Genomic DNA, 21836 nt, shown 5'->3' with positions numbered 1-21836 from the left:
AAGAGTCAAGCCATTTTGTTCACTGATACCTGCATGGAGGACTTTCTTTTTCTGAATCTTTTGATCCAAAAGGCCCAATGGTCCTTTCAATATATTCAGAGATGAGGTTCGCATTGATTCAACATCAGATTGAAGTTTTGCACATTTTTCTGGGGTTGAAACCATAGAACAGATTTCCTTTTGATGCCTGCTTTGATGTAGATAAAAAGTACATAAAAAAAAAAAAGTAAAAAGAAAAAGAGGGGGAAAAAGAAAATTTCCATCAAGAAGGCAGAGTTAAATCAATACATTCATGTTGAATGTGTCAAACCTAAAGAAGTAAGCCTTCCCTCATTTGGGTTAATATAAAAATAGTCATTTATCCTGTTCCATGCAGAAGAATGGACAGGGGCCCAGCCCTAGAGTCAGAAGATATGGCTCTCATCATGATTCAGGTCCCTCCTGGCTGTGTGACTTTGTTGAAGTTGCTCATTCCTCTCTAAATTTCTTCACTTTTCTCTTTTATAAACTGCAAGAAACCTCACCTTTGCACCAAGATGTAGGGCTGCTATGAGGATTAATATGAGGGAGAGCTGGTCATAAAGATGTAAGCATTACAAAAAGCCATTTCTCTAACCAAAGTATCAACCATCAAGCTCTTATAAAAGCTAGAGAAAGGAAACTCCTGCCTTGGACCAGATTGTGGCAAACCATTCTGGAGAAGATGTGGGATCAGGAGGGACCCCAGAAAGACCTAAGTATTTTCCCAGACATTACCTTCTCTGAAGCTTTAAACCCAGCAGCCACAGAAAGGAAAGTGTCCAGAACAATCTCCTGTAGCAACACTATAAAGTGTGCCCTTTGTCCTTCACCAGCCACCCTGCCCCCATCCCTCTACAGACCACCCACCCCATTCCATAATCCTTTGTGTAACTGTGTCTACACCATGTGTCCCATGGCAGAAAGGACTAGGCTTACATCCACTTATGTATCCCAGTTCTCCTGGCACATGATTTTGACTTAATAGAGGTAAAAAAGATTTGGGGGCTGTAACATTTTTTTCACCTAGTGGAAAACTAGAAAAGGGCAGTTTGTTGTTGAGCATAGCTAAAGTGAGAGAATCAACTTTTTCTAATGTTAAGTTATAAGGAAGCATGGAATCATGATATCTGTAGGATGGTACTCTTTCTTTTATATTAATTCAGAGCTTTATTACATGCCAGGCATACCCTCATTTAATCCGCCCAACAATCCTATGACTACCCTTATTTCTATGTTATAGACGAAGGAACTGAGGCTCCACAAGGTTAAGTAACTTGCCCAAAGTCACCTAACATGTAATGGCTGGAATATTAAAATGCTTCTCTGATTCCAGAATCTGCTCCCTCCAGCCCCCAATAAAGAAATATAAAAACCAGACTAGCCACTACTCAAGCCAACAGCAGACACAGTCAACTGACCCATCCAACTTCTAAGCAACAGCTGGTCATTTTGTCCTGAGATTTTTAGTTTGATTCAGTGAGGAGAAAAAGATAGTTAAGGTACTGGCTGAAGGTACAGAGAAAATAATTTACACTTAAGTGTTGTTTATTTATTGGGTTCTTAGTTTATTTTTCAGATATTTTGAGTTTAGAAGATGTATCTGTACTTTCCCAAATACTTAAAAAATAATGCTGTAAAATCTCATCATAAAATGGCCATTAAAACATTTACCTCTTTTTACTGATTCTGTGCTCATGGCCTGCCCTCAAACCATATAAATGCTTAATTTGCTAATAGGAAGATAGTAAATTTTGCTAAACAGGAAATTATGATTAATAAATGTATTTTCAATTTTTTTCCATTTTGCCACCATTCTTTTAAAAGGTGAAAGATTTATACTATCTGAAGAGAAACCAGAGTATTGCCACCATTCTTTTAAATATAGACACTCTCCTGGCAGGGTAGCTGTGATGACTTGAATATCTGGATAATGTTAAATCATTTTAATAAGATTTGACAAATTTCCTGAGTGTTGGAAGTAGTTTTGATTTTTGTTTAAAAACTACTAATTAGAAACATATTAGAAAATAGGTGTGGACAGACCAATTTAAAAATGAGGAAACTGAGCCCTACAGCAATGGGGAGGTATGGAGGAACATTACAGGACTTGCCAAGGTCACACAAGCTGAAGTTCAGATCTCAGGCATCATGATCCCTGAGTCCAGTCTCCTTCCCCACCCAGCACTCCTCTCTGCCCTGTCACTGCTTGGGTTGGGGGATGGGGCTGTCCACACTGGTGGAAAATAGCAAGGTGAATATGTGGCCTTCTCAAGTTCATTGCTATTAAATTAATAATATTAATTCTCTTTGCTAAAAAAAAATCCTAACTTAATCACACTATGTGATTCTTTTCATTAAAAGAAATCTCATGAAGCATTTCAGAAAGGAAAAGTGTCTCGGAGAGCTAGCAGAGTGTCTGAGAGGCCCCCAGCCATGGGGAAGACAGGGCGGTTTCGCACACTCACTTGCTGTCACCTTCCTTTTCCCCATTGTACCACCAGTCCATGATCAAGGATTCGGAATAAAGGTCTTGCACCTTCTCCAGGTCACTCTGCCCTTGTTCCATTTCCTTAACTAAAAGAGTCAGATCTTCATTCTGCCAAAATTAGGAGTGAATACATTATGAGACTGAATAAGAGTTCAAATTTCAAACATTTCTAACAGAAAGACAACTGTATCCAAAAAGAAGAATCTAAAGAATGTCATGTGGTTCTTATTCCACTTTTAGCCAGCTTTATGGATAAATAATGCACATATAATAAACAGAACACATGTAAAATACACCATTTGAAAAGTCTGACATTTACATCAGTAAAATCATTACAATCAATACAATGAACATGTCTATTGGCCCCAAAAGTTCCCTTGTGCCCCACAGTAAATCTGCCTTCCCTCCTGCAACTCTTCTCCCTAAGTCTCAAAGAACTACTTATCAGCTTTCTGTTACTATACATTAGTTGAAATTTTCTAGAATTTTATATAAATGGAATCATACAGGAAATACTCTTTTCTGGCCTGGCTTCCTTTGCTCATTATTATTTTGAGATTCACCCATGTTGCAGCATGAATTAATACCAAAATTTATTTATTCATTCACTTGTGCATGCAGTTGATTTGTTTCCAGGTTTGGGATATTGTAAATAAAGCTATGAACATTTGTGTATAAATCTTTGTATGGACATTTGCTTTCATTTCTCTTGATTAAATATCCAGGAGTAGAATGGTTGAATCATATAATTTGTGGTGTTAAACTTTTAAAGAAAAACCCAGGCCAAGCACAGTGGCTCACGCTTGTAATCCTAGCACTCGGGGAGGTCAAGGTGGGAGGATTGCTTGAGGTCAGGAGTTCGAGACCAGCCTGTGAAAGAGTGAGACCCCATCTTTATGAAAAATAGAAACATTAGCCACACACGGTGGCCTGGACCTGTAGCGCCAGCTACTTGGGAGGCTGAGGTAGGAGGATCCCTTGAACCTAGAAGTTTAAAGTTGCAGTGAGCTATGATGATGCCACTGCACCCTAGCTGGGGCAAGAAAGTAAGACCCTATCTCAAAAAAAAAAAAAAAAGAAAAGAAAAGAGAGAAGAAAACTAAAAAGGAAAAAAACAAACTGTTTTCCAAACTGGTTGTATCAGTTCACAACCCCACTGGCAGCATATAAGAGTTCCAGTTCCTCCACATCCTTGCAAACACATGGTATCACCAGCCATTTTAAATTTAGCCATTGTAATAGTTATGTAATGGTATCTAATTGTGGTTTTAATTTGTATTTTCTTAATGACTAATAATATTGAGCAACTTTTCATGTTATTGTTTGCCATGAATTTTTTTTTTTTTTGGTAATATATCTATTTAAATTTTTTGCCCATTTTTTTGAGTTTTCTTATTATTAGGGTTTTTATTTTTATTTTTTGGCTAGAACTTTAATTTTAGTAGTAGCTACAAAGTCCTTTTATGTAAACTGAATGAATTAGAGGCAGATTAGTTACATCATATTGACTTAAAGCTTGTGAGTAAATTCAAACCTTTATGCCAAACATAACCAATAATTTTAAATGAAAAAGTTTTATAAACAAATATTCTAACAAATGCAATCTTGTAATAAATCATATACTCTGGTGGTTATAAGTCAAAAGTCCTTGGACCTACTATTAAAATATACAAGCAAGTTTATTGTGGTATAACAGAAAAATCCTTGCATTTCTTAACCACCTTTGACAGAAGCTCAATTTTAAGATGACAAGATATAGAAAAAATACAGATTTAATTTTTTATGGAAACAAGTGTTAATATTCACTAACCCTTGTCTTTTCTGAGACAAGCTATAATGGCTTTCCCACAACTTGTCCTTCAAAATCACCTGTATCAACATAGTCCTACTTGTTCAGGTTTCCTCATCAACAGCAACTAACCAAGGAGGGCAAATATCCACTTCAATTCTTCATTATTTTTTCAGTCAAGAGGGCATTATAATTGTGTTCCTCATTTGTGCACAGGCCTGGGCTCATTTGTGCACAGGCCTGGGCTGCTTTTCAGATCATTTGTCTGAGGACAGAGTGATGTGCTCAGCACTTAGTCCAGTTGCTAGTGAGGACCAGGCCTTCATCAGAATGGACCTTTGAGGCTTTGTCTTCTTCCCAGCTTCTGGCTCCCTGGGACTTGGAAGCAATGAATAAATGAAAAATTTACACAGCCATCTCCTAGGATCTTCTTATCACCAAGCTCCTCAGATTGCTTTATTTGGGGAGATGAAATTCCCACTTTTCTTCTTCCTGCCTCATACCCTTCCCAAGTAAGCTTGGCTATTCTTATGAGATGCACTGCATTTAGTTGTATACATAAAGTGAGGCATGGATGAATATTGAGGGTAGGTATAGGTGCTTGAGGGTGAAAACAGAATTCTCGTGGCTTCAACAATAGGGCCTGTTATAGAGGGACAATTGCCTCAGACTTCTGGCTGGTATCAACCTACATAGAGTATGGGGGGCTGGGGGTGGAGTAGACCACCAACACTGAATAAATGAGGTGCAGAGAGTATAAGAGAAAACCTATTAATTTTTGTTTTGGTTTTTTGCAGTGAAATTTTATTTCATCAAGTTTGCTTTAGTTTTTTTAAATAAAGAAATTTATTTATTACAGTTGTGGAGGCTATGAAGTTCAAGATCAAGGGGCTGGCATCTAGTGAGGGTCTTCTTTTATTTTTATTTCAGGATATTATGAGGGTACAAACATTTTGGTTACATTTTATGTCTTTGCCTCACCCAAGCAAGGATCACAGGCATGCCCTTCCTCTCTACAATGCTGACTGAGTCCATTAGTTGTGAGTTTACCACCCCCAACCTCCCAATTCCTGGAGAATATTACTACTGTGTGAGCACCATAGCGTTGATCAGTCAGTGTTAATTTGATGGTGAGTATATGTGGAGCCTATTCTTACAATCTTGTGATACCTTACTTCAGATAATGGGCTCAAGCTCTATCCAGGAAAATATAAGAGGTGCTAGATCACTGTTGTTTCTTATTATTGAGTAGTATTCCATTGTGTACATATACCAAATTTTAATAATCCACTCATGAATTGATGGGCACTTGGGTTGTTTCCACATCCTTGCAATAGTGAATTGTGCTACCATAAACATTTGGGTGCAAATGTCTTTATTATAGAATGTCTTGCTCTTTTGGGTAGATGCCTAATACTGCTACTGATGGATGGAATGGTATTTCTATTTTTAGCTATTTGAGGTATCTCCAAATTCTTTTCCACAGAGGTTGCACTAATATGCAGTCCCACCAGCAGTGTAAGAGTGTTCCTGTCTCTCCACACCCTCGCCAGCATTTGTTGTTTGGGGATTTTTTGATAGAGGCTAATCTCACTGGGGTTAGGTGATATCTCATTGTGGTTTTGATTTGCATTTCTCTAATGATTGATTAGAGATGTTGAGCATTTTTCATATGTTTGCTGGCTATTATTCTGTCTTCTTTTGAAAAGTTTCTGTTCATTTCCTTTGCCCATTTATTGATGGGGTTGTTTGATTTTTTTCTTGTTGATTTTTTAAAATTCTAGATATATTCTTGTTATCAGCCCTTTATCAGATGTGTAGAGAGCAAATATTTTCTCCCATTCTGTAGGTTGTCTATTCACTCTAATGATAGTTTCCTTGGCTGTGCAAAGCTTTTTAATTTGATCAGATTCCATTTATTTATTTTTGTTGCTGTTGTGATTGCTTTGGGGGTCTTCTTCAAAAATTCTTTGCCTAGGCCAATGTCTGAAAGGGTCTTCCCAACATCTTCTTCTAGAATTCTTAAGGTTTCATGCCTTAGGTTTAAGTCTGTTATCCATCTTGAATTGATTTTTATGAGAGGTGGGGATCCAGTTTCAATCTTCTGCATGTAGCTATCCAGTTTTCCCAGCACCATTTATTAAAAAGAGATTCTTTTCCCCAGTGTATATTTTTGTCTGTTTTGTCAAAGATTAGATTACTACATGCAGATGGTTTCATCTCTGGATTCTCAGTCCTGTTGCAAAGGTCTATGTCTCTGTTCTTGTGCCAGTAACCATGCTTTTTTAATTGCTATAGCCTTGTAGTACAGCTTGAAGTCTGGTAGACTGATCTCTCCCAGTTTGTTCTTTTTACTTAAGATTGCTTTGGATATATGAGGTCTTCTCTGGTTCCATACAAAGCATAGAATCATTTTTTCTAGATCTGTAAAGAATTATGATGGTACTTTGATAGAGAATGCATTCTGTAGATCACTTTAGGTAGTATGGATATTCAAATGATATCAATTCTACCAGTCCATAAGCAAGGTAGATTTTTCCATCTGTTTACATCTTCTATGATTTCTTTTCTTAGTGTTTTGTAGTTATCCCTATATATGTCTCTCACATCTTTTGTTAAATATATTCCTAGATATTTAATTTTCTTTGAGGATATTGTAAAAGGTACTGCATTTTTTATTTGAATTTCATCTTGACTGTTATTGGCATATATGAATGCCTCTGATTTGTGTGTATTGATTTTTGTGTCCTGAGACTTTACTGAATTCATTTATCAATTCTAGGAGTCTGTTGGTTGAATCCTTGGGGTTTTCTAGATATCATATCATCAGCAAAGAGTGAGAGTTTGATCTCATCTGCCCCCATTTGGATGCCCTTAATTTTCCCCTCTCTCGTCTAATTGCTTTAGCAAGGACTTCCAGCACTATGTTGAATAGAAGTGGAGATAGTGGGAAGCCTTGTCTGGTTCTGGTTCTAAGTGGGAATGGTTTCAATTTCCCCCCATTCAGTATGATATTGGCCATGGATTTATCATAAATGGACTTGATAATTTTAAGGTATGACCCATCTATGCCTATTTTGTTAAGAGTTTTTATCATAAGGTGTGCTAGACTTTGTCAAATGCTTTTTGTAGGTTTTGAGTGACCTTTATATATTCTAGATACAAGTCCTTTATTAGATATACAATTTTTTTTGGCATATTATGGGGGTACAGATTTTAAGGTTTCAATAAATGCCCATTTCCCCCCCCCCAAAAGTCTGAGTCTCCATCATGACCATCCCCCAGATGGTGCACATCTCACTCATTATGTATGTATATACCCGCCCCCCTCCCCCCTCCCACCTGCCCAATACCCTATTACTGTAGCACCTATGTGTCCACTTAGGTGCTACTCAGTTAATACCAGTTTGCTGGAGAATATATCTGGTGCTTGCTTTTCCATTCTTGGGATACTTCACTTAGTAGTATGGGTTCCAGCTCTAACCAGGAAAATATAAGATGTGCTATATCACCATTGTTTCTTAGAGCTGAATAGTACTCCATGGTATACATATACCACATTTTATTAATCCATTCTTGGATTGATGGGCACTTGGGCTGTTTCCACAGCCTTGCAATTATGAATTGTGCTGCTATAAACATTCGGGTGCAGGTGTCTTTTTTGTAGAGTGTCACTGGATCATTTGGGTAGATGCCCAGCAATGGGATTGCTGGATCAAATGGTAGATTCACTTGTATCGCTTTAAGGTATCTCCATATTGCTTTCCACAGAGGTTGAACTAGTTTGCAGTCCCACCAGCAGTGTAGGAGTGTTCCTCTCTCTCCGCAACCACGCCAGCATTTATTGTTTGGAGATTTTTTTGATAAAGGCCATTCTCACTGGGGTTAAGTGATATCTCATTGTGGTTTTGATTTGCATTTCCCTGATGATTAGAGATGTTGAGCATTTCTTCATATGTTTGTTGGCCATTCTTCTGTCTTCTTTAGAAAAATTTCTGTTCAAGTCCTTTGCCCACTTTTTAATGGGGTTATTTGATTTTTTTCTTCCTGATTTTCGTGAGTTCTAAGTATATTCTAGTTATCAGTCCCTTATCGGATGCATAGGATGCAAAAATTTTCTCCCATTCTGTAGGTTGTCTGTTTACTTTCATGACTATTTCTTTGGCTGTGCAGAAGCTTTGTAGTTTGATCATGTCCCATTTATTTATTTTTGTTGCTGCTGTGATTGCCTTTGGGGACTTCTTCATAAACTCTTTGCCCAGGCCAATGTCTAGGAGAGTGTTTCCAACTTTTTCCTCTAGAGTTCTAATAGTTTCATACCTTAGGTTTAAGTCTGTTATCCAGCGTGAGTTGGTTTTTGTGAGAGGTGAAAGGTGTGGGTCCTGTTTTAGCCTTCTACAGGTGGCTATCCAGTTTTCCCAGCACCATTTATTGAAGAGGGATTCTTTTTCCCAGCGTATGTTTTTGTCTGCTTTGTCAAAGATTAGATGGCTATATGAGGATGGTTTTATATCAGGATTCTCACATCTGTTCCACTGGTCCATATTCCTATTTTTGTGCCAATACCATATTGTTTTAATTACTACAGCTTTGTAGTATAGTTTGATATCTGGCATATTAATGCCTCCCATTTTGTTTTTGTTGCCTAGAATTGCTCTTGATATTCGGGGTCTTCTTTGGTTCCATACGAAGCATAAAATTATTTTTTCTATATCTGTGAAGAATGCTGATGGGATTTTAATAGGTATTGCATTGAATCTGTAGATCAGTTTGGGTAGTATAGACATTTTGATGATATTGAGTCTGCCGATCCACGAGCTTGGTATGGATTTCCATCTGTTTACATCGTCTGCTATTTCCTTCCTCAGTGTTTCATAGTTCTCCCTGTAGAGGTCTTTTACGTCCTTGGTTAAGTAAATTCGTAGGTACTTTAATTTCTTTGTTGCTATTGTGAAGGGAATTGAGTCTTTGATTTGGTTCTCAATTAGATTGTTGTTGGCGTATATGAATGCCTCTGATTTCTGTGTATTGATTTTGTATCCTGAGACTTTACTAAATTCATTGATCAGTTCCAGGAGTTTCTTGGTTGAATCCTTGGGGTTTTCTAGATACAATATCATATCATCAGCAAACAGTGAAAGTTTGATCTCTTCTGCCCCTATTTGGATACCTTTGATTCCATTTTCCTGTCTGATTGCTGTAGCCAAGACTTCTAGCACTATGTTGAACAGAAGTGGAGATAGTGGGCAGCTAGATATACAATTTGAAATTTTTTTCCCAGTGTGTAATTTGGGTTTTCATTATCTTAGCATCATCTTTTAAAAAGAAGAAGCTTTTAATTTTGATCAATTCCAATTCATCAATTTATTCTTACATGAATGGTGCTTTTGATATACTATCTAAAAAATTCTTTGTCTAACACAAGATCACAAAGGGTTCTTCATAGATTCTTCTCTAAAAGGAGAAAAGCCTACATTTTACATTTCAGTCCATGAACCATTTTGAGTTAATTTTTGAATATGGTGTGAGTTATAGATCAAAGTTTTTTTGGTATATGGATGTTCAATTGTTCCAACACTATTTTTTAGGTGGAAAACCCTTATCCTTTCTCCACTGCAACTTATAGAACTAGTAGACACAAAATAAGCAAAGACAGAGAAGACATGAACACCACCATCAATCAACATGGTCTAATTCACATATGGATCCCCTGGGATCCTTGTTAGAAATACAGATTCCTAAAGTTTGACACAATGTTGATAATTGTTGAATTTTAATTATGGGTACATGGGGGTCCATATATTTTTCTACTTTTGTGTGTGTTTGAAACTTTCCATATAAAAGTTTAGAGAAAAATAAAATTTATGAATTAAGATTCCTGGGCCTTTGCTATATTCTGATTTAGTAGCTCTGAAGTAGGATCCAGGAATCTGCTCAAGTGCCCTAGCCCAGGTATGGTCCTTGGACTACATTTTGAGAAATACTGGTACAATCAGTGTTAAATGATTCATTTTCTCAACTTAGTTATCTTTTTGGTTGCTATTTTCCCAACTAAGATATTAGATCCAGCCTGTAACCCTAAAATAAACAAACACTCCCTTCTCAGCCCATCAAGCTCTTACCTGAACAACCTCTGGAGAAACAAGGTCCTTATAACCAAAATTATAAAAATGGAACTTTCCTCCAGTCAAAGAAGCAAGCTCTCTCAAAAATCCATTTGCAACCTCATCATTGTAATTGAAGGAGATGGTATAAATAGGAATTTTCTGAAAATCCTTGACTTGTTCTATAACCATTTCAGGTGGCTGAAATAAGTTTTGAGTGCGGTGGGGGAGATGGAAAGAGAGAAGAAAAAAATAAGACATGAAAACTCTTAGTATTTGCTATAGATAGTGCAATTCTCAAATAGTAATTCCTTATACAGTGGTGAGAAACTTCAATAAATGTATCAGTTCAATTTAATAAACACAGCCAGATGGTGAGAATACAAAGAACAATAAGACATGGCCCTTGTCCTCTGAGGTATTTCAATTTGGTGAAAAAATGAAGCTAGGAGAAAGACTTGGCTAGCCAAGTTGTCCAACCTTAGGTGCACTAAACTTAGAGCCCATGCCTTTAAAGTGCTGGGCTATGTTTAGATCACTTTAAGTATGGAAGTCTGAAGCTTCCATAGCTTCAGAACATCCTGACTATGGGGATTCCTCAGATAAGAGCTCTTGGTTTCTCTTCCAAAGCATCTCCACCAAAAGAGCAATTTCCAGTTTCCAACATGATATGGTTAACTTGTTTCCCACAGAGAATGAAGGAAGAGATGTGAGGTCCTTCCAAGTGCTGGGCATCCATCCTAGGGAGTAAAGAATGCTGGCAGCCTCTGTGAGGAGCATATTAAAGAGCTCGGGGCTGAGATAGGCTTCCATACCCTACACAGGAGCAGGACAGGGCATAGGCCCTCCATTGCACAGCCCAGGAGAGGTAATGGAGAGAGTGCCTGGAAAGAGTCAGGGTTAGCCAGGCTGCAGTGGTGAGAGGTTTGTTCCAACATCCTGATTCTCCTCTTCAGAGCTCTGAGGACATAAATCCAATGGAAGGGATCCTCAAGGTGTGTGGGCAGGAGGACAAGAATGGGTCATACCCACTGCAAAGATGGAGCTCCGCCTCTGTCTACTCTTTGTCCAGCTCTCCAGCACCACATTGTGACACTTCAATGTCATGCCATTTTAGCACAATGGTACTACCTGGGGCTGTGTGCAGGTGGGGGGCTCATAAGGACACACATAACAGTCTCTCATGTGCTTGTGCTTTCTTTAGCTTTATGGAGTGATGGAAATAGCTCTAGAGATGGAGACCTGGGCTGGAGGCTCATCCCAGCACTGCCCAGGACCTTGGGCAAGTGTCCTCTCAAATGCGTTTCCTTGTCTGTGGCTTAGAGCTAATACTCCTTCCTAACAGGGTTGCTATGAGCAATAAATGAGATGATGTTCTCATGAAGCCATCCCACAAATACTTATTGAGCACCTTTCATGTGCCAGGTGCTGCCGTCAGCCTAAGAGGCAGCCAAGTGGCACTCCTGAGGAGCTTCACCAGTTCCCTCTTCTCCGAGTCTGAATAGATGTGCAGCCAGAGTTCCCTTCCACTGCAAACATTAGCTTGGAATGGAACAAATGGTAGGTCTCCTCCCTGGCTGAGGAAGGTCTGTTTGTGCAGGTTGATCACCCTGTGTCTCCCCATCCCCCAGCCCTCACATACTCCATGCTAGGCTTTGTCCATCAGCTTTTATCTAGAATGGTATAGATGCCTTAATCATGTCCTTTTTCTGATTCCACCCATTGTGAGCCCCTAACTTCAAAGAAGCCCCAGAATGATCGCTGCCAAAGCTACCCTGGACTGTTCCAGCAGAGGCCCTTCCCTGTCAGTTTTCACCTACAGATGCCCACCAAAGGGCATCCTTCCTCACTAATGTGGACCTGATTCCATTTTAATGAAGACTAATATTTCTAAAATCCCCTTGACCTGATTAATTTTAAATGTTGTATCACTTTATAATGCTGCCCTGGATATTTAATAAGCAAGCAGTAAGCTGGGGTCCATGTAACTGAATCCAGAATAGCATCTCTGTGTGTTCCTTCAGGTAAAAAATTCTGCTCAGTATTTGAAATAGTAACAATGACTTCACACATTCAGTTCCTATAAAGTCAGAGAAAATTCGAAAACAAATGGAGATTGAGAGGTACATCTTAATGTCTTCTACACAGAACATGGATGTCAAATATCCATTTGCTTTTTTGAGCAACTCTGAGGGATAATGTGAAGTATTATAAATAGACCACATCTGTGGAAAAAGCAGGATTGAATATGAAAATTCTTAAGAGTTCATAAATCATGTTTTAGGTAATTTGCATATTTCTGACATTATTCATATACTTTGTTCTGCATCTTTGAGTGGCCCACAGACCCTCTGAGAATCTGGTGAAACCTATTGATCTTCTCTCCAGAAAAAAATTTTGAGTGTATTTTGCATATATTATGGGGAGATTCCAGAACCTCAGAAGGTCATCATGGACTGTAGACCAAGAATTCCTCTCAACACCCTGCTAGCAGGGGTGTTACTTGGTACATCTTCTTTAGGCAGGGGAAGGGCTACTTGACAGCATCCATCAAAATGCATACCTTTTGGCTGAGTCCACTTCTTGGAATTTACACTAGAGATATACTCACACATGTGCAAAATGATATATGTACACAGTTCCTTTTGCAACACTGTGTATAACACAGAGACTGGAAATAACCCAAATGCCCATCTCCAGGGAACTGTTTAAATATATGATGGCACAGCCATGTGATGGAATTATATGAAAATGAGGAAGTTCTTTACAAAATGATATGACATAATCTCCAGGGTATATTGTTTGATGAATAAAGGTATAGAATCATGTTTATGATATGCTACCATTTGTATATTTTTTTAAAAAGGGAAAATATAAAAAGGAAAAATTATACATTTTTAGAATGTTTTTATGAGTAAATTTAATGTACTGAAAATAAAAATTTAGAAAAAGAAAAAAAAGAGGTATATATGAATACATTTCTGGGAAATAATATTAACTACCTCTGAAAGGAGATACAAGAAACTGGTGACATCAGTTGCCTCCTAGCTGGTGAATAGGAGTGAGAGGGAGAAACATATACCCTTTTGTATATCCTTTTGTACTTTTGTAATTTGTGCTATGTGAATGTATTATTTATTCAAAAATTAAATAAAAATGGTTTTTAGGTAAAAGTTTTATTAAATCGATATAACAGAATATGATGTACTCATTGAGAAGGATGTTTCTGAAAGATTGCTGATGACTCAGAAAAATGCATACGATATATTTGATGAAAAAAGGTAGAACACAAAACTGAATTTTGAGTGATTAGAAGTTTCTTTTTTTATGCTTATCTACACTTTCTAAATTTCCCAAAGTATAAATAATTGAAAAAATCAGTAAGAGTTTATAAAAAAGAAAAAGACACCCAGCATAGATGACTCTCAAAACATAATCTTCAGTCCACATTGTCCCCGAACTCCAGCCCCATATTTCTAGGAGTTTCTGGATGTCCGTGTACTACAGGTGTGCAAACTCAGCTTCCTCCAGCAGCAGACCTCAAGCCTGCTTGCTCCTTCTTGAAAATTAAATTTCAATCAGTTAATAACATAATCACTGCAAACCAGAAATCAAGCAGGCATCTTAACTCCTTTCTGCCTTGCTCCTAACTTCCCCTCATCCCCAACCCCTTGTTCCCAAACCGGCCACCATGTCTAATAGATGCTCATCTCCTCCCTAATCCTGCTACTCCTGCCTGAGGCTGGACCCTTACTTCGCTTTCATCAAGGTCCTGGCAACAGCCTGTGGCAGTGCCAGCCTTTCCCTGGCTCTACCAAGGCATGCTTCTAAAGCATAAATGGATGAAATGACCCACTTCTCTGAGAGTTCCACAGTGCAGTGACACCTACCCTTTCAATGTGGCATTCAAGGACCTCCCCCAATCCAACTATCTTGCCTCAGCCCCGCCACTCTTCCATCGTTGCCCCTGCCCTTAGCTTGTATCTCTGAGCATCCTGTGTATTTCCACACCTCTGTGTCCCTTCTGCCCTGGACACAGTAATCCCCTCTGTTCAGAAAATTTCTTCTCCTCTTTCCAGACACAGCTCAAATGTTCCCTTCTCAGTGGAACCTTCCCTGGTCTTCTCTCCAGCTTATACAACAGAATTCATCACTGTGTGCTCCTAGACATAGCACAGGCAACCCATTCCTTGTATTGTATTACAATTAACTTTGTAGGTCTAGCACATTCCCCAGGGCACAAGCTTCCCTAAGGCAGGGATGAGATATTATTCATCTTCGTTGCCTCAAACCTTGGCACCACACATGAAATATAAGAGGCACACAATAAGTTACTTCTCAATAGAAAATAAAGTTGATAAAAAGAAAATTCAAAAAATTTTTCACTTTACACACTACGTTTCTGCCATAAATCTAAAACTGCAATAAAATCCAGGTGCTTTACTATTCAAGCCCTGAACTATTTGACACAGGAGATTTTAAAATATTTGCCTAGCAGTCTGCACATGCAAACATCTTACAAGGAAGGACACAAATTGATACTAATTCACTGTAGTGGTTAATTTACACTGTGCTGGCCTGAAAATCCTTGTATTTATTTAATGCCTGGAACACTTGTTTTTCATTCACAAAGCTCAAAAGAAGAGGAATAAACTCTTCTAAAACTTTGCAAATACTTTCCAGTAGGTCTAAACAAAACAAAGAACATTTTACTAGAAAGGCATGTTTTTGTTTAAATGAGTACTAAGTTAAAATTAAGGGTAAAACCAAGGACATTATGCAGTGATATGTTTAGATTCAGAGACCCCAAAGGAAAAGAATCAAAAAGAATCTCCTCACTCTTAGTTCGTAATAAAATGTAAACCAGTCTTCAATGGAAGGCAAAGGTCTCCTTTCATGCAGTTGGGCTCCAAGCTCTTAGTGTGTTTCACATTAAGAGTCAGCATTTACTGTCACATAAATTCTCCCGAGTTGCAGTAGACAAAGGAATTCCTCAGTGTATTTTCTCACCTCAGTTTTAAGTCCCTAAGCCAAGGAAATGTATCTCAACTGCTTTTTGATGGCAGTTCAGAACATGCCCCAAATTCATTCTTAGCACTCACTTTCCAAGTATTAGTGAGTCTCTCTTTGTTCCCAACTTTGATACATACCTGATCAGGTCTCCCATCTGTCAAAAGGTAGATTACTTGTGTTTCTTTATCAGCAAAAGCAATTTGCAGGGCATTCAGGGTATTTGTGGAACTTCCAATCTGTGGAACAAAGTACCAAGAATATGCTTGAATCTCAAAAAAGATCTCACAAAGAAACATTTATTTGCTGCTTGCAAAAAAAAAAAAGAAGAAAAAGTACTTGTAAAGTAAAAGATAAATTAAAATTATATTGAGATAATAATTTAAACCCAGTGATTCCAAGAAACCCAATCCCTGGGTGTGCCATAAACGTTTCTATCCAGGCAGTCCAAGGACAGCTAAAAGCAGGACTACGGATTTCCTGTCTTGACAACAGAGATGTTAATATAATTTTATCTTTTTATGTTTCTGTGTGAGACACTAACTTAGTTACTGGTCAGTCATCTGTCAACAGACCTTGAATATGCAGCTTATACTCTGGTGGCGATCAGGTGTATTTAAAATCAGTATTTATTCATGATACCCAATATTTGGCAAACACAAGTGTGGTATGAATAGCAATCTAAGAAGAAACACATAGACATATCTAACATAACTTGATTCCATACAGGTTCTGGTAAAATACACACTTTCAAGTAAGTGGAAACACTACTAGGACTTCTATGGATGCATGGTAGTGAATGAGGGACTCTAAATGTTCTGCTTTATATATCATGGGAATAAACAAATATTAGACAAAATTAGAATTAATAAAAAGGAATAAGTTATGGCCCATTCTCTCTCTTACACATAACATCAATAATAACACCATCCACAACTCTTCACGTAAAAAAAAAAGAACGGATAAGAATATGCACATTGTGTTTCAAGAGAAAATAATGACAGAGATTTTTGGCAATCTCTTAAATCATATTAAACAATTACAAATTAGAAACTCTCTTGAACACATCAATATAAAAAGGAATTTATTTTTAGATAAATGTAAATTCACTGGAATGTACTCTCCTTAATATGTAGAAATGATCCTTACCAAGAGATCATCAGTAGATACACAGGACTCTGAGTTGGCTAATAGCCTGATCCCAGTTCCAGTATATTAGTCCAGCTTTAGTTTTAAGCAAGAAAACCAAATGTGGTTGATTCAAACAGGAGGAAATTTATGAAAAGAACATTGAGATGTCTCACAGCATCATCAAACAGGCAGAAAAACCTGGCTTGGAACTTGTCACCAGGAGCAAGGCCCTAAATTCTGCGGCAGACCTGCTACTAAGCACCAGATGCTGTAACTTGCCTCACTGACACTGTCAGTATCAGATATGAGATGGACCAGCAGCCCACTGCCACTGCTACCCCAGGAGCTACCATCTATATATGTGACCACCGCCATGGTTCTCCTTGTTAAGCCAACCATCTGGAGTCACTACCTCTCAATTCAAAGGAGTTATTCTGAGTGGTGGTGCCTGGGTCACATTATTAATACGCTAGCTGAGGGAAGGCCAGAACTTTCTACTTCCATAGGTTGAAAAGGCTCTGCCCCCATACCAAGAATCAGGATAATAAGGGAACAGAGACTGATGGCCAAACAAATGATAAATATCTAACACATACCACCCCCCTCCACCAAGACTTCTCAAAGCCTCACCATATGCCACAGATGCCCTCTCTATTAAGAGTTTCTCAGACTCAGACACACATGGGGAATTCTATGCCCTGACCCATTCAGTTGCTCTCACCTAGAGATCCTTCATTTGACTTTACTCCCTTTCATTTCAGCATATACTGAGTAAGCATCTGAGTACCACATGCCAGGCATTTAGATATAACTTATGAAACCAGACCAAATTCTGTGTCCTGAGAGGGGGTTCATAGAATGGTGCTAGGGGCCTAGGAAACCACCACCAAACACTGTGCTGAAACCTGTAACAGATCATGCCCAGCATAAGCTGTATCTTACTCTAGTTGGGTGTGTTGCTAAAGGCATCTTATGGTGAAGGCAACAGGGAAGACTATTCAAGATGAGTAGGGTAGGTAGGCAAACACAGAAAGGATGGTGGGTGCTCCAGATTCCTTTCTTGTTCAGAATTTGGCAAGTAATTCCATACTTGTAAAGCCCATATGACAAGAGAGGCCAGAAAATGATGGTGGCAATGGTAACTATAAAAACATCTACTGAGGACTTACCAGACGTAAGTACTTACTTTGCCTGCATTCTTACTCTGTGCCATAAGGAGACTCAGGCCCAGCAACTTCTGTATCCCCACCCCCACTCCAAAATGCCACCTAGCAACAACAGGCAGATCAGGGACATGCCTTCTACCCCTGCAGATAGCATCAAACAGGCATTGAGTGGGAGGTCAAGCAGTATGAGATGGCTCAGAAAACTAAATTGTCACTGGAACTAAAGCACACAAAAGTAAGCTAGAACAAACATGCTAAACCTAAACACAGTGACTGCCTGATAAATGGGAAGACTTAAATGGGAATAGTCTCTTAACATAACAACCAACTGTCCAGGATATAATTAAAAAATAAAATAATTAAATTAAAAATTAAAAAATCACTCATTGTACGAAGAATAAGAAATACCACACTGGAATAAGAAAAGCAATCAACTGATGGCAATATCAACAGAGCCTCAGAGATCTCTGGGACAAAAAGAAGATTTAGTATTCATACCATTAGAGCAGCAGTCCCCAACTTTTTTGTCACTAGGGATTGGTTTCATGGAAGACAATTTTTCCAAGGACGAGGGAGTAGGGGATGGTTTTGGGACAATTCAAGTGCATGACATTTATTGTGTGGTCAAACCTCTCTGCTAATGATAATCTCTATTTGCAGCTGTTCCCCAGCACTAGCATCACCACCTCAGATCATCAGGCATTAGATTTTCATAAGGAACACGCAACCTAGATCCCTCACCTGTGCAGTTTACAATAGAGTTTGCACTCCTATAAGAATCTAATGTCACCACTGATTTCACAGGAGGCAGAGCTCATGTTGTGATGTGAGTGATGGGGAGTGGCTGTAAATGAAGTTTCACTCACTTGTTCACTTGCCGCTCACCTCCTGCTGTGTAGCCCAGTTCCTAACAGGCCACAGACCCAGGGGTTGGGGACCACAGTATTAGAGTTTCAGAAAAGAGATGAAAAAGAGTGTGAGACTTAAAAAGTATTCAAGAAATAATGGCTAAAAAAGAAATCCCCAAATTGGTTAAAAGATACAAAAACTACAATTTAATAAGCTGAGCAAATCCCAAATTGGATGAAACCAAAGAAATCTACACCAAGACACATTGCATTTAAATTTCTGAAAACTAAAAAAAAAGAAAAATCTCAAAAATACTCAAAGAGAAATAACACATTACCTATAAAAGAACATCAATTCAAATGAAAGCAATTTCTCATCTGAAACCATAGAAACCAGAGGGAAGTGGCACAACATTTTCCAAGTGCTGAAAGGACAGAACTGCCAGCCAAGACTGGTGAAAATATCCTCCAGGGTTGGAAGAGAAGGAAAACTATGAAAATTTATTGCTGGGAGACCTACTCTTAAAGAATGGCTAATGGAAGCTCTCAAAATAGAAAGAGAACAATAATAGAAGAAAGCTTGGACTTTTAGAAAGGAAAGAACAATAGAATGGGTAAATATAGAAGTAACCATAAAACACAATCCTTAACTTCATGAGTTTCTTTAATTGTGTTTTATGATTGGAGCAAAAGATTAACAACATCTAATATGCTATATAATATATGTAAAAGAAATACTTCAGACAAACATGCTTTTTAAATGATGAGAGTAAAGGGACAAAAATGGAAGTAAGGTTTGTACACTTAACTTGAAGTAGTAAACCATCAATACCAGTAGGCTGTGATAAGGAATTACTTAGAACAACCATTAAAAAAACTACACAAAGCAATATACTAAAAAAAAAATACAAATAAATCAAAACAAAATACTAATAAATGCTCAAAGAACCCATAGGAAGGCAGGAAAAAATAGAGAAATGAGAAACAGAGGAAATAGAAAAAAATAATGAAATGAGAAATTTAAGTCTTAAATATCAATAATACTTTGTATATAAATTGTCTAAATATACCAACTACATGACAGAGGAAATGCTGTATATAGGAAACTCACTTTAGGCATACCAACATAGATAGGTTGAAAGTAAAAGGATGGAAAAATATATTATGCAGACAGTTATTTCTAAAAAGCAAGAATAACTATTAATATCACATAAGGCAGACTTTAAAGCAAAGAAAATTACTAGGGACAAAAAGTGATATTACATGATGATGAAAGACTCAATCCACCAAGAAGACAACAATCCTAAATATGTATGTACCAAACAATAGAGCTTTAAAATACATGAAACAAAATCTGATGGAGTTGAGAAGAAAAATATAAACAGATAAATAAACAATTATGGAGGTATTCAGTATCTCATTCTTTTTCATTTCAATAAATTGAAGGGGTACAGTGATTTTTGTTATATGCATGAATTGTATAATGCTAAAGTCGTGACTTTCAGCATATTCATCAGCAGAAAAGTATATATTGTACCCAGTAGGTAATTTTTTATCCTTCAATCCCCTCTCATTCCCTGCTTAGTTTCCAATGTCTATTATACCACTTTATGACTATATATACTCATTGTTTAGCTCCCACTTATAAGTGAGAACATGTAATACTCCACTTTTAATGGCTGACAGAACAACTAAATAATCAGCAATAATGTTAAGTACTGAACAATTACCATCAACTAACCACATCTAATTAACATTTATAGAACACTCCACTCAATAACAGAATACACATTCTTTTCAAATAAACATTGAACATTCACATAAATAAACCATATCTTCAGTCATAGAACAACCTTTAACAAATTTAAAAGAATTCAAACAGTGCTGAGTATATACTTTGACCATAGTGGAATCAAAATGGAAATCAATAATGGAAAGACAACATGAAAATCTCAAAACACTTGCAAAGTTTGAAAAATGCTTTAAATAACTCATGGCCCAAAAAAGGAAATCATAAAGAAATAAAGAATATTTTTTATATTTTTGTATTTATATATATAAAATATATTTATATATATAATTATATTTATATTTATATAAATAAAATTTATTTATATTTACATTTATATAAAATACATATAGTTTATATTTATATAAAATAAAAAATATTTTCACAAAGAAAATAAAAAATTAAATAGAACCAAATGAAAACTAAGTAAAACATTTAAATTTGTGGGATACAGTTAACATAGTGCTAGAAGGGAAATCTATGGCACTAAAATCTTACATAAGAACAAAGGAAATATCTCAAACAATAGTCTATATTCCTACCTCAATTACATAGTAAAGGAAGAGCAAATAAAAAAGTAAGAAAAAGGAGGGAAATAATAAAGAGCAGAAGTCAATGAAATTCAAATAAATTCAAATAAAATTCTATTGTTTAATAGAGAAAATTAATGAAACAAAGGCTGGTTGTTTAAGAAAAAATCAATAAAATCAATAAACCAATTGATTGATTGATTTAAAATCAATAAATCAATAAAATCAATAGCAAGATTTACAAGTTAAAGAAAAAAGACACATTACCAATATCAACAAAATCTCTTGTAGTCACTGACAAGATAAGACAATATAATGAAAACCTTTATGCTTATAAATTCAACAGCTTAGAAGAAACAGAACAATCTCTCAAAAACCACAACCTACCATAACTCCACTAAGATAAAATAGATAACCTAAATATTCCTATATCTATTGAAGAAATTGAATTTGTAATTAAAAAGCCCCCCAAAAGAAATCTCTGGGCCCATACAGTTGTATTGGAGAATTTTATCACACATTTAAAAGAATTAACACAAGTTTTACATAATCTACTCCAGAAAAAAGAAGAGGCAGGAACACTTCCCAACTCACTTTATGAGGCCACTATTACCTTGATACCCCAAACAGACAAAGACAACACACATATACAAAAATTACAAACCAACATTTCTCATGAACTTAAACACAAAAATTCTCAACCAAATTTTAGCAAATTTAATCCAATAATGTATCAAATGAATAATTCACCATTACCAAGTGGGATTTATTCCATGCATGCAGAGCTGGTTCAGAATTCAAAAATTAATCAATGTAATCTACGATCTCAACCGGTTTATAAAGAAAGTCAAATATGCATATCAACATGCACAGAAAAGAACTTGAGAAATTCAACCCCCATTCAGTATAAAAACTCAAAACATTAAGAATAGAATGGGACTTTCTCAATATCATAAAAAG

At 37.0% G+C, this 21836-nt stretch overlaps 1 protein-coding gene across 1 annotated transcript in view; it reads right to left on the bottom strand.

Moving 5' to 3' along the window:
• Positions 1–21836, bottom strand: part of VWA3B (von Willebrand factor A domain containing 3B) — a 218312-nt gene that overhangs the window by 84505 nt on the left and 111971 nt on the right. Inside the window, 4 exon segments of the mRNA XM_076001008.1 lie at positions 30–187; positions 2487–2617; positions 10421–10603; positions 15553–15651. Of these exon segments, the coding sequence (XP_075857123.1) occupies positions 30–187; positions 2487–2617; positions 10421–10603; positions 15553–15651 (571 nt within the window).

This window comes from Microcebus murinus, chromosome 3 (genome assembly GCF_040939455.1).
Source record: "Microcebus murinus isolate Inina chromosome 3, M.murinus_Inina_mat1.0, whole genome shotgun sequence".
Taxonomy (NCBI): Eukaryota; Metazoa; Chordata; class Mammalia; order Primates; family Cheirogaleidae; genus Microcebus; species Microcebus murinus.
This window is presented reverse-complemented; position numbering and strand designations above follow the sequence as displayed.